The 14,493-nt window shown below is 36.0% G+C and overlaps 1 protein-coding gene across 4 annotated transcripts in view; it reads left to right on the top strand.

The window, feature by feature from the left end:
• Positions 1–2,263: 2,263 nt before the first annotated feature.
• REV3L (REV3-like, polymerase (DNA directed), zeta, catalytic subunit) overlaps positions 2,264–14,493 on the top strand; it is an 84,185-nt gene continuing 71,955 nt past the window's right edge. For all 4 annotated transcript variants that reach the window (XR_774000.1, XM_010561664.1, XM_010561665.1 and 1 more), the window contains exons 1-4: positions 2,264–2,321; positions 8,832–9,021; positions 11,918–11,992; positions 13,443–13,603. Coding sequence is in view for 3 of the 4 variants with exons in the window: in XM_010561664.1 (XP_010559966.1) it covers positions 2,300–2,321; positions 8,832–9,021; positions 11,918–11,992; positions 13,443–13,603 (448 nt within the window). In the remaining variant the exon portion in view is untranslated. The remainder of the gene's footprint in view (positions 2,322–8,831; positions 9,022–11,917; positions 11,993–13,442; positions 13,604–14,493) is intronic.

Raw genomic sequence — 14,493 nt, 5'->3', positions numbered from 1 at the left:
GGCTGTGTGACTACTCTGTTCCCCCTTTTTACTACTGACTTATTTTTTCACCTTTTACAGGGTGTGGTAAAATACACACTATTAATTTTTCTGGGACTAGTAAATACACGCTTTTCTATTCAGTTATGCTTTGGTCAGTGTAGTCTAATACAGTCTGCCTCTTGCATTCATGTGGTTGCTATTCTTACCAGAATAGCAGCTTGGCCTATGTTGCCGGCCTGTGCATGCCAAGAGCCTGGTATGATAGCTAGAATCTGTAGCTGGGGCCAGCTACATTTTCCTCATTCACGTGTTTTAGTTCATTTTAGCTGGCATCCTCATTCTAGAAATATTACTGATATTGTCCAGCTGCTTACATGAGTAATCTGTCAATAGAGGAAGCAAGAGTAACATTTTGTAGATGGCTCATTTTGCAGATGGGCATTTAATAAGCAAATACTTAACCTTGTCTTGTGTGTGCTTCTTTCTATTAAGAAAAGAAAATACTGTTGCCATTTCTCGTAACTCACAAGTCATCAAGCTTGTGAAGAATGGTTGCTACATAGCTCAACCTTGATATCTGAGGTGCTTAACTTACTTGGTCTCCATTATTTCAGGAGACTTTACTTTTAAATTATCTTCTGCATCTCTGGACTTCCCTGGTTATAGTATGACTGCGTAACAGTAAATTTAATGAGTTATATTTTTCCTACAATCTCCACTATGGATTCAGTTATTTTTGTTTGGTGATAACTGTAGGTAATAGCTGTTTCTTTCAAAAAAGGTCCTAATCAATTCCAGGCAGGAGGAGGTAGTTTTATGGAGATCATCAGAATATCTTCACGAGCTGACATATTAAATATCCTGTCTCAGTTTTTATGCTTTTCTTGGGGTTTGCTTGCTGTTTATGTGAAAAGGAATAACAGAGCCTCTCTTGCATATTGGAATAAAAAAATGCAAGTTAAAAATTCTCAGTAAGACAAAGATAGTAGCCTTGCTTTTGGGGCTTGCAGTTGATATTTTCCATCAACAGTAATGCCCAATGTAAACTCTAGCCTGAGAGGCCTCGAAGGTTACTTCTTTTCGAGATACCTCACAGTTTGTGTGATTATTGCATGGCTTTCTAGACTGGAGAAGACAAGACTTGGTGAACCAGGTGGTCTGTTATGCTTAATGTTTCAAATGATTAAGACAACATATACTTGATATAAAAAGCTGTCTGTGAGCAAATTAATTGAATGGCTCTCAGTTGGAAATGTGACAACTGACGTATGTACTTAGGCACTCAGTAAAAATCAGTTTTTCAAATGTAATTTCGTTTGGTGTTACATATGCTATTATCTTTGAACCTCTGAGCAGTACATCTGTTCCAGGGTTCTCAGACCTCTTGACCTTGGGACCTGACACATTTGCTAGAGAACTTGAGAGGAATTTGTCTTTTGGAAGATAATAGATTCAAGGAGGCTTGTAGACTTCTTGCTCAAATCTAGAAACTGCTGAGACATCCAGGATTCTGGGGAGAGGATTTTTGTGCTGCTTTCAAAAGCACAAGAATGCTATTATCCTTCTGGGTTTGGAGGAGAGTACCCTGTCCCCAAAACCGATGATACGTTGCATTTTCTTCCAATTTGTGAGATCTCCTTATCTGCTTTTAGGAGCCTACTGCAGTGGTGTGATGCTTATTCCAAATTTTGATCTTTGTTTTTGAATATAGAGAGAAACTTTACTCATACAAATTTTTTACCTTTTTTCTCTTGTAGTGGTATATTTAGGCATCTTAGATGTTTGGATTCATTTTTTTTAAATGTAATTCAACTTCACATCTGAATATTCTGCTTTTCTCTCACCTTTGTTCCCCCCCATAGTTCAAGTGGAAGAACAAATTTGTTGACTTACTTTTCTCGCTGCACTGAGCCATCCCATAGATGGAAGATTGAGGTCATAGATTTTTCATATGGTCGGGTTGTTTCAATTTTGCTGATGCAAAAGTGTTGAAGAAAGCTGGGTACAATTTCAGGCTTTAGTAGTGTGAGACAAAAAAGGATGCGGGGGCCTGCTATTTGAAGAATAATAAGTAGTGTGATTCTAGGCCTACAAATTGCTCATGAAAGTTTGCTTCCCTTTCTTGAAAGCTTGCTGAGTCAGACATGGCAATATCCTGAATAGGACACTACTGCTGGTTTGAACATTTTGTCCTATGTCTTCCTAGCCATTGCGTACTCCTAGAACCCATTTTTTTTTGTCTCCAAGTATTCCTTCAGTATATTTATCCCTTTAACAGATCTTTCAGATACGAAAGTATGGTTGCATCAATTTTACAATGAGAAAGTGCATCATCTATGGTAAGTAACTTGCCCAAGGCCACACATGAATTCTTCCTAGATGGGAATTGGACTCTTATCTCTTTGATTCTAGGCTAGGTATTACTTCAACATGCACTAGTTATAGAGAGATTTCTAATTTTAAATTACAGATGGAAAACCCAGCCCTTCTCCCTCTCTAAGGATCTCTACATCAAGGATGAGGGAAAATCTATTTGTAATTAGTCACAGGCCCTCATTTTCCTAGTGGATAAGCTTTCTTTTATTTTTTCTTTTCATGAGAGTAGAGATATTACATGTTACAAGAAACAGTTACTGACTAAAGACTTTTAAATAACCAAACACTACATTTAGATTCAAACAAATTTAATTTAAAAATATTTTTTTTCTGTCCCATTTACAAATCTTACTGAAATAAGTGTTTTCTCACATGCCACGGAAAAACTGAAAGCCTTGACACAAATATCTAATGTTATAGATGAAATATGGTCTTTGGGTGCTGTTCTTGATTTTGTTTTGAGGATATCTTGCTGCTGCAAGACCTTGTTTTATTATTCTTGTTTCTCTAGTATCCAGTATTTAAGACTACAATGTGTGTAGTCCTCCCTTTCTTCTCACCCCTTGCAAAAAACCTGACTTGATTCAGGACTCTGGGAAGAGGTTGAAAGTTTCACTTAATCGCTGGAGAAGTTACCTTAATGTGATATACTACTAAAGAACTCTTTGACATTAAAAGATTAAACTGTTATTTTTTTTTGAATTACATAGAAAACATTTTAAGAGGGAAAGACCCTCCCAAGTTTCGCTAGGGAAGGGACTTGTCTTCATGGAAGTATTACACGGACTGATACAAGTAAGGTATGTGATTTGTTTGCTTTCTGTGAGAGGTAAAGAATGGTGACTTTTCATAGGCTGTATTAGCACTATGAAGTAATTGAGTCCTGTCCATTTTCAGTAGCTCAGTTCTGAGTGATATTCAGTGTTCAGTGTCTTGACAAGCCCACTCCAGTGAGCAACATAGCTTCAATTTAAAGCAGCATCTAAACTGTGCAGAAGATGCTCATGTTGCACCTGCCTAGCAGGGTAGAGTAAGTACTCCAGTTACAACTTGGTGTTGCTCTCTGAAGCCTATTCCTGGAGAAGGGGTAAGTGAGATTGCCTATGGTATGGTAACTTTTATTGTGGGGAAAAAAATTAGTTTGAAATTGAGTTCTAATATTTGTCCCATTTACAAATTTTCATTTTTAGAATTATTTTTCTAACAGGATTGTTACTTTCCCCCACTCTCTGTAGTCATCATTGTTCACAGTTTGTTTATCAATTTTTTTTAAATCTACATGGTTCAACAGTTATTTGAAAATACTTATTATCGTTTAAAGATGGTAGTGTCATGTCTTTTGGTTTCTAATGACTTCACTTTACTATTGCTGTTAAAGGAAGGAAATCCCTTATGACTGTCTAACCTTTTCTACAGCCTGCAGTGACACGCTTGATGTGTTCATGTGCATTCTTCTGCTAATACTGTCCATGTTTAATTAGTCCTGCCACTTTACAAAACTGCACTTAAAGTACTTTTAATAGATGGCAAGTGTATAAAAAGCCCTTTGTCTTCCATCTTCTGCATCCTTTTTTTAATGTCCAGCCAGAATTTTTCCTAAAATCATGGGATTTTACCATATATTTAAATGCTGCTGCATTCTCCTTTTTACTCCCACCCTATTGTATTTTATAATGGTCTGGGAGAAATGGATCATAGTTCAGCAATTAAAATAGCAGTTTTAGGGAGAGCTTCAACAAAACTGGTTGTTCATTTACATGGGAGTGGATCTGTGTAGTTGTTCCCCACGGCTCTGTTTAGCTTCTTATAATGGGATAGCTTATTCTGTGGCAAAAATACCACAGCAAAATATGTTTGCATGTAGACCAGCATTGAACTGTTTTCTGAAGTCATATTTATCTAGATTGAGTTTTTGTTTTCTAAATACGAAATGAGGTGATGTCTATTCAGAATGTTTCCAGTATTAACTTCAGCTTGTGAGGGTTCTATAGTCAGTTCCTAAACTAAGAATTACAGAACAGGAGCTAAATGGCTTTGAGTGTAATTTATAAAAAGTTAGTAAAAACTGTATCACAACTGTAGGATGTGCTCTCATTCATTATTAGAAATCTCAGATGCAGGGATTTTGTATTTTAGAATCATCCTATCTAATGCATAAACAATACTGAGAATGAAACGCCCCTGAGCTGTGGAGTCAGCCTCTTATTCTTACTGTAGAAATCTTGCATTCCTGTCTGTGGTGGTAGAAATTCAGGTCTGTAGAGCTTTGCCTGTAGCCTTGTGATTAGGTCAGTCTGATGTGGAAACATTGGGTTTGGTTATTGGTAGGTAGAGCAGATCCTGAAACCTAGTGTGGGGTTTCTTGGGGTGCCTTGACCTCAGTATTGATAGTCATATATGTATGGAATTACATCCAGAACAGGTGGACTTCTGTCATCTTCTCCTCGAATATATACACAGATTTCCATGTGCTTAGGTGCTCCTTGTCTAACTTGTTTGCAGAATTTATTCCTGAACTGGACAATACAGTAAGGTCCCTTATGAATAATTTTCACATTTTTCTTTTGTACAGAAATTTGTCCAATTTGATCTCAGCGGAAGGAAATTTTTAGAAGTTAAAAAAAAAAAATCAATTTTTTCAAATGGTGAAAAAGCACTTCTCTGAGGACACTTGAATAATAATTCTCAGGTTCTCTAGCTTGTTGTACAGTGAAATTAGGTGTTCATATGCTTGGGCGGGGGGGGGGGGAGCCAGATGACCTCCAGAGGTCCCTTCCAACCTCAACCACTCTGTGATTCTGTATAGATTGCATCTCGGTTTTATCCATACTAGATCATCCTGTATGGCTTAGCATTCTGGTGGTCAGAAGATGTCTTGAGTAGTTGTTGAGCAACTTTGCATTCCTTTATCATACTGGCTCCAGTTCTCTTCTAATTATATTGAAGTTTTCTGTCTTAAGAGTTGCTGCAGATTTTTCTTCTAATATTTTAAATGATACAGTAGCTCAAGGATTATGCTTGGTACTTGTTCCTAATAGTAATGTATATGGCAACCATCTTCAAAAAAATAGCAGGCTGGCTTTCTTAATCTCTCTCATATGGGTTTCAAGTATGCAAAATGCTATATTTGGTTTTAATATTTCAGTAACGTTTATGCCACTTGCTTTTCTAAGTATGGGTTTCTGTACTGTCTGAAAATGTTGCGTTTATATTATTTTTGGACTATTGATTCATTATTATTCTGGCTATTCATCTATTTTGGCATTTAGTTTGCAGTTTCTTCTTTTCAGAGAAAATGGCCAGTTTGCTAGTTGACTATCTCATAATATCTCAAGGTTTTGTGTATTGCTTCTTTTCTATGTTACAGCAGTACTTTTTGTGTTCCTTCATACACCACTTCATTCAGCACCTGAAAAAGATTTGTGAATAAGACTCAGCTTTACTTCTAGATTTCTGTATGTTTACTCAGCAGCCCACTTGTCATATACTGGGATGCTCAATCTGTGACCTGCAGATAATTCAACCAGTGCAGACCCGAGTCTTTAAGAGAGCATGGGCCAGAGAAATTGTTGGTGCAGCAGCCTCCTCCTGGCTGATAACCCGTGATCACCACCAGTCCTAGCATTTATGTACACATTATGTTCATTTTGTTAATAGACACATCATGTGTATGGCTTGTGTACAGAACAGTTGTGATGCATGTGTGCAGTAGGTCCATGATGAGGCCACAGCATGAAACATTTTAGTGGCCTGTCCCATCTGAAAACTCAGGGAATCAGTTCCAGGCATCCAGTTTTGCATTGGGAAATTCTGAGGAAAGCAATCATATAAACTGTATGGCTTTTCTGCAGAATCTGCTGTCGAGCACCAGTTCCATTGATTCTACAGATATAAAGAAACTGATGAATAGATGTAAAAATAACATCCGTTGGTCACTGTAAGTGGTCACTGTAGCAGTCACTGCTGTTCTAGTGGTACAAATTTGCTTCTGTCTGTATCTCTGAAAAGAAACAGAAATATAAGATTGACACATTTAAAGCATAAAACTTCTTAACCTTATCCCAAGCCAAGTTTTTCATTTATGTTAATTGATGAGTCTGTGTGACCTGAGATCCTCAGTGGGTAGATCTGTTTTCTCCTTGTGACTCTATTGGAAAGAATGCACTAGAATTTGTAATGGCTTAGTGCAAGCCATGGTTGCTATTACTGGAGTCTGGGCTTCAGACTCAACACCATGACGTTTGGTGCAAAACGATGCTTTTACTTAAACAATGGAAGCAAATGACTCTGTTCTTAATGCTACCAGGGTAAGACTTGTAGTAATGTGGACTGTAAATAAAAATAGCAATATAACCAAATATCATGGTAAATGAGTCAATACTAACAAGGATCAAAGTGAGTAGCTGTATAAACCTATGTAACTTGACAGCTGCTGGCCTAGTAGAAGTCTTAGATCAGCAGTGGCTTGTTTGCTTTCTTGGCAGAATCAACAATTAAAAGCAGCTCAGTGTGTATATCTTATAAGATTTCCCTGAGTTAGGTGGTAACTACTATTAATTTTCTGTTAATTATATCGGCGGGGGGAGGGGGAATCCTTTATTTCAAAATCAGTCTTAAGTACAACCATGAGTAAACACTCAGATTTGTTGGTGACTCTGGTACAGAAAATAAATGGTCTGCTACCACTTCACAGATCGATACTCTCTCAGTTCACATGCTACTAATAAATGACTTCTCCCACGTTAGGAGGCAGAGGTTTTCCTGCCATATAAAGCTGTTACTGTCCTTTATTTTGCCATTAAAAAAACCCTCTAGTTCATAGTTTCTCTTTCTTTAGTTTTCCCTTTTTCTTAGTGTATTATTATTTGAAATACATAATACATAAATAAGAAATTTTTTTCTCCTGAAATAGTTTAAAAGCATGGTCAGAATTCATCGTAGATGATGACCTCAACATTATGAATGTCTATATATGTTGTATTTAAACACTGCTGAAGAGAAAGACTTGATGGGGGTGACTTACAGGAAGAATAAAAGTTGCCATGGAAGTTGGACTTGTACTACCATCCTTTAAGCAATTTCTTTCACTTCTAAACATTATGTGAAGGTCTGATAAATATTTGAAGAAAGAACGATACATCTGACCCCCAGTAAAAAAAATGCTATGCTGTTTTTGGTATTTGGAGGCATGCATTTCACAGGTGTAAAAACTTGCAGGCAGTCTGGATTCTGAAGCTTTGTTCTTCCTGTGCTTTAATGGACTTAGAGCTGTCTTCACTGGATGGCCAATGGTGCACTGATATGGGTGTGAATGTTCAGGCAAGGTCCACCTGCTGAGAAATAATCTCAGTTTGAAACAATGGACTTTGGGAAGTTTTTTCATTGGTCTTGTGGACCAGTGAGGTTGTGTTGCTTCTTTACCTGTAATATTTATCTCCTAGTTGATGAAAGCACTGCCTTTAGATACTGTTTTGCTATCTTCATGCAGGGAGTTAATCCAAACAAAATGCAAGATGATGTATTTTGCATATCATTATGGTGTGGTGGGGTTAATCAGCGACATGTGCTTATATAGTATTTTTCTGTGAAACTTTTTCATTGACCAGTGAGAAGTCATGAATGATTTTGGGGGCTGGAAGGATGGCGAGCAGGATCTGATGTTAGTTTCAGCAGTGAATATATGCTCTGTTGTATTGTGGTGAGGAAAGGACAGAGAACACGCATTACAGTTGAGACTAGCCCCACAAAACACATGGTATGTTTAGAAGATCCTGGTCCACATCACTGTACTGCCTTGTCTGAAGCAGAAGCTCAAGCTCTGGTCTAGCACAATGGTTTTCATGGTGTGTTCTTTCATTCAGCTGTTATTGCAGACTCATGAAAGCCAATGCTGAGAAGTGTGTTGTTAGAAGGCTAGAGGTCTGCATATGCAGTAGAGACGTCTCAGGGATCCACAGATTTAAAAAGCTGAAAATTGCCTGGTTGTTTTCCATATCCCAACTTGGGCCTTAACTAGAATATTGAATGGCCTCATAGATGCTCTGGATGTTCTTTTTAATTTATGAGAGGTTGCGTGTTTATTCCGGTGAGGAATGGGAAGAACTGCGAAATTTACACAGAGGCTTAGAAACCATTAACCATCCAACACTGACTCAGTATGCAAAATTATTCTCAGAGAGGTGTTGTGTTATTAGTACAAAGAAAATTGTTAGTGGCAAATTCAGCTGTTACACAAGTGGAATCCTGTGTATGTCATGTAACCACATCTGTTCTGTATTGGTTTTGTCTATGAATCAAATGTGAGAACTGCTCTAAATTGGTACCTTTTGTTTGAAATATACCTGAACTTGTTTCATAAATTTATCCTGTATGTAGAACCTGAAAATAACCTGAAAAAATGCAAACTTGGGGACTAATTAAAAGAAGAAAAAGATGTAGCCATTAGAAAACAAATGTTTATCTTTTCTTTTTAGGTCAGAAGACTTGTCTCCACTTACATGGTATCTTTCCTTACCTCTATGTACCATATGATGGTTTTGGACAGCATCCAGAATACTATCTTCGTCAAGTGGCATTCAGCATTGACAGAGCACTTAATGTTGCTTTAGGCAATCCGTCTTCTACTATTCAACATGTTTTCAAAGTGTCATTAGTATCTGGAATGTAAGTATGACCTGTTAGCATTTTTGCTTATTTGTTTTTAAATATTTTTGCAGTTGTACTACATAGAAGCACTTACTATGGACTTGGGTAACTGCAGTGCTTTTCCTTTTTCTTTTCCCCCATGTGTGTCTTCATACAGGCCTGTACAACTACTAAATAACTCTTCTCACTTGCTTTGACTTTAACATAATCAACAGGTTTTCCCCCAAATGCTTGACACAACCATTTTTTCCTAAACTTGGATCCCAGTATCTATCATTTATCCAAATCTGTTCCTTTTAGCTTTTTCTGTCTCTGCTATTACAGCAGTACTTTCCAGCCAGCATTTTCTACGTGTCTGGGTTATTCTAGGTTCCCTGTGACCAGGCATGTCTTGCAGGACCCTGACTCTAGGCCTCCTTTTCTTTGTTTGTCTAAGATGGCCCCTTTAGGAAGCATATCACAGAGACTGTCAGGTCATGTTTATCCATCTGATTCTCCCAGCAGCACAGGCCATGAAGTGGAGGCTCTTAAACATTAATTTACTTCTGACAAGCTGACTGTTCTGTTTTATTTGGTGTAGCTTTCTACTGCTGCTGGAACTATATGCTATTATTGCACGTTAACATTTTAAGGATTTTCTTAATCAATTTTTATTTAACTTGCATAACCAAGGACTGAAAAATAATGTCAGATCATACTAAATAATAGGAAGCTGTCCTGGAGGAACACAGTCTACACATGCATTGAATTTTTCATCTTCAAAACAATGTAAATGCTAATTTTCACTACTGTGCAGCACTATCTTTTACTTATCTTTTTTTCATGCACTTTTGCAATATGTTCTTTCTGACTGTTAAGTTTAGGAAGATAATCTTTCTGTTCCCAGCCAGTTTTAGTGGTATCTTCCAGATGCTGCTAGTAAAGTGGCTGCAATAACTTCTTTTCATTTTTAATCAGAACTTTCTGATGTGTTTTTGTAGTAACAAAGAAGGTAACACACCAAATCTATTTTTGTTCCTTCTGTGAGAGCTACGTGAATTGTAGTATAGCTCTTCATCTCAACAGTGAAAGCTGCGTGGAGTAGACTGTTGAAGACAGTCTTTCATCGAATCAGTGAGAAAACAACAGATGGAGAGTAGGAGAACCTGCCTCTTTTTCACCTTTCTTGCCTTAGAGCTTCAAAACAGTCATTACTGAAAGTCAGATGCTCATTGCCTCAAAGAAGCATAGAAAAGTGTTTCATGTATTTTGTTTGCTTGCGTAAGAGGCTAATGGGAGGCACCTAACAGAAACTGTAATACATCTTCACCTGGGAGATAGACATGCTTATGTAGTCACACAAATTTGTTTCTTCTGTTCTGACCTGAGTCAGATTCTGCTTATAGATACTACAGTGTCTCTTTGGTGAGAAACCTGTATTTTTCTTTAAATCTTGGAGATTGTCTTCTCTTCTCTTCTGCATTAGCAGGAAGATTGTTATGTCATACAAGATTTTTGTTGCATTAACTTCCAAACATAGTGGAGAGCCAGGAATACAAAAGAGGCAAAATATGCTGTTCTTGTGCATTGTGAAGTTAAAGTAGGTGTTCATAGCTAACCTTGGAAGTGTTGTAAATCTTGCTTTCCCTGCTGCCTTGTCAATGTGAGTATGGATCACTTGCCATGCAAGTGCTGGGTTTTTTTTTTTAAAGTAGCTTTTAATTTGCATGCCTGCAGCACATTGAGTCATTATAACTCAATGTTTATAACCTGTCACTAGGTTTATACTATCTCTATAAGAAAGAGATTGATTCATTATACAAGATCTGATCTCCTCCTTTTCAGCTTAACAGCTTTAAGTTTGTTGTTTCAACTTAGCTCAGTTTTAACATCATAACTTTTTTTTTTTAAACAGTCAGTCTAGCTTTTGGTGATATTAAATGTGTACACATTTAACCATATTAAGGATAGCAGTATTAATGCTGTAGTTGTGCAGTCCTGCTGAGTTTGCATTTAATTTAGGACTGAAATCACTCTTACTTCTGAACTTCATTTTGACTTAACTGGTAAGTATCCCAGTTGCATTTTTTTAATAATATTTTTGATGAAGAGATTTTATTTTATTTTGTAGAGGTAACATTTAAATGTATGCTTTCCTGAATTTCTGTTGACTTTGGTTGTGATTACCACAAACTGTAGACTTCTTGCATTCACCTGATGTGTTGAATTATGGCCTCTTCCCTTAACATGCTGTTCTACAAGCATGTTAGATTAGATTAGAATTCTAGATGCTGAAAAGTCAGTAATTCACTCAAGTAATACCAGAATTAATGCTGCCTGTTCAACCTCAGTTTAGTCTTGACATATTCATTATGCTATGTATTCTTTAATTGCATTCTCAAATCCTATTTTCTTCAGGATTCATGCCTCATTTAGTGCATGAGATGATTAGTAATCACCGAAAAGGGGCAGCTGAAGTGGATCTCATTGTTCAGTTATTTGTATTACACAGCCAGTATTTACTCATTTACACCTGATCTGCAGAATTTATGTCCTTGAGGACTTTGTTACAGCATTTATCAAAAAGGCTGAACGCTGTTTTTGAAGCAGTCCAGCACTAGTAAATTTATTAAAAGTACTATTGTGATGGTATGCCATGAGGGGAAAGTGAGAAACAATGTTAAGCCAGAATTGTCTTCTAATTTTCTCTTTTTTTTAGATACTTTGACATGCATAGGGCCTATTCTTTTTATCTTTATATAGTAACTTAGTGGTCCCCTTTGGCCTGACACATGGGAATTTTCATTCTCCTGGATATGCAGTTTATCTTCTAATTTTTCTCCCCTGCATTTTAATACTTGTTATAGTAAAATGTGGTTGAATAAATGCCACAGCGTAACTGGCTAGCTTCTTGCTTTTACTTCTTCCTCTCCAGGCCTTTTTATGGTTACCATGAAAAGGAGAGACAGTTTATGAAGATTTATCTTTACAATCCTGCAATGGTAAAAAGGTAAGGATGTGGTGATACAAAGTTGTGGCTGATTTCCTTATAACTTGAATTAAAAAGTAAATTTTGAAGCAGGATTCACCTACATCTTAGCAAAATAAAAGCAACAAAACTATTGTCCAAACTTTTCAAAACACATAAGAAAATTGCTAATTTTAAGCACACCAATAATCTTTTTAAAGTAGTAGCACATTAGGAAAGCGAGACCGAAGTATGCTTGTGTTTAGTTGTCTTGTATAAACTGTAATTCTTGAACACTTGAACAAATTTGCATCAGGTTACTTTTCCTGTAACTCTTAAGGAAAACAATGTACTCGTTTGTATGTTATGAAGTAGATTTTGGTAGTTTTTAAGTTTTTAAATTCCAGCACCAATTATTAAATTTAAAATATACTTGGAAAACTGGGTAGTTTTTGTTATTAGACAGTTTCTCTGTTTCTCAATAGAGTAATGTTCTGTTAGATGAAAGCACGGTTGATCTCAGTCTTACTGTCACAATAGTTGCAGTAAATTCAGGAATAAGTAAGGAGGAATTATTTCTCAGGCATAAACTGAAATGCCTTGAGTGTGTAGTATTACCTATTGTAACTGGTTTTCTAAAGATCTAATATGTGATCATAAGATAGGATTGTCTGGTTTTTGTTCTAGGCTAGTAAAATTTTGCATGATTTTAAATTTGTGTCTTTAATCTATATGCATATGTGACGTTACAGTTGTTTCGAACTTTGGAGCTTCTCATGTTTGAATTACTCCTATCGGAATAAGGAAGGACTGACACTTCACTTAAATGATTTCTTTAATTTTTCTGTATAAAATGTTATTTTTTGAACCTAATTTGTTGCATTTAGAAATGCTTACTGCTTTTCTTTGATTTAGATATATCCTGTTACTTTGAGATAAATTTATTGCACCAATTTATAATTATCCAAATACCTCCAGTCATTTTTTTTAGTATGTAGATGTTTAAAAGAGCAGATTTATCATACTTCTAGGAAGTTGTTAAAATACTGCTTCTGTGTATACAGTATGTAACTTTAAAACCGTACAGGACATCTTCATATGTGTGTCAAGGAGAACTAGAGAGACTTTCAAAGTTATTACTGATGTGTAGGCATACAGCTGCCACAGTTTTTCTGACAAGGATTTCCGTGGACTGTAGTGGCTTTGGATCAGTTGCAGGAATAGTACATGGTATGATGTTTTTTCAGAGATTTTTTTTTTTTAAGCTGGAGGATTCACAGCTCCTTTGTAATTAACACCCGAATATTGAATCATTATTAGCAGAGATCATTTCTGTGGGTCTGTTATTGTGAAACAAAATTCTGAAGTTAAAAATAAAACTAAGGCAAAATTTAAGAAGTTTAAGTATTTTGTATTTCAATAAAATCAAATATAGATATTGTTGTACTGGAATGATTTTTTGGTTTCTGTCCTAATTTGTCTTTAATTTTAGAGTATGTGAGCTTCTGCAAGGTGGAGCCATAATGAACAAATCTTACCAGCCTCATGAAGCCCATATTCCCTACCTCCTTCAACTCTTTATAGACTACAACTTATATGGAATGAATTTAATAAACCTGGCTGCTGTCAAATTCAGAAAGGCAAGGAGAAAAAGTAAGGTGTTTATTTCTTAAGACCAAATAATTGTTTTGAAGGCTAAAAGCTACTGTTTTGAACAAAATGTCACTAGCTGTCAGACTTCTGCTGTAGTTCATGGCTGAATGGGTATCACGTGTTGTTTCCCTATAGCTTGCTTTCTGTGTCAAAACAAAGTCTGTGTGTAGCTTTCTATTTTTCCTTTTTGTGCCTGTGTATTGGGACTGAGGAAGAGTCTGCTTCCTGAAATGAGATGTTATATATCAAGAAACGTGTGTTCTGTCAGCAGTACAGCAGTGACCATTTTCACAAGATGGCTACACCTCTTTTCATGTTAGAAGATTAAAAATAGTTGATATTTAGTTGAAGAATTTCGGTGAAAGATAGCATACTAATACTATTATTTTAATTTTTTTATATTTGTTTTTGATCCCTATATCAATTATAATTAATTTTTTTGCTGCAGTAGTGTCTTTACAAAATTATGGCTAACGATTATGCTCTGCTGACAAATAATGTTTTTAATTAAAATGCTTGTGTTTGTACTAAGGTCATTTGCTCTAAGGTGAAATTTGAAATATAAATGTCTGAGCTGAGGAGGTATTTTAAATTTTCATTTTAAAAAAATTAGTTTAGCATTTTGATGTACACACTTAAATAAAAATTAAGTTAGGCAAGAACATCCATAATGTTATCTAAATGCTTCAGTATAAAGGGAAGATAACAGTACGAAAACCATAATGTCTTTGGTACTTAACACTTAGAAAAATAAGTATTGTTTACTTAAATCATAATTGTTCCTACAGCTAACACAAGAGTTGAAAAGAATAGTAAAGTATCTTTCTGTAAAAACAGCAAGTAAGAATCATGCTGACTTTAATTTTGTCCCATTATTTTTATGCATGTAT

The sequence above is a fragment of the Haliaeetus leucocephalus genome, unplaced genomic scaffold (assembly GCF_000737465.1).
Source record: "Haliaeetus leucocephalus isolate CR32 unplaced genomic scaffold, Haliaeetus_leucocephalus-4.0 Scaffold149, whole genome shotgun sequence".
Taxonomy (NCBI): Eukaryota; Metazoa; Chordata; class Aves; order Accipitriformes; family Accipitridae; genus Haliaeetus; species Haliaeetus leucocephalus.
Note: the sequence above shows the minus strand (reverse complement) of the source record. Positions and strands in the feature narration are given on the sequence as shown.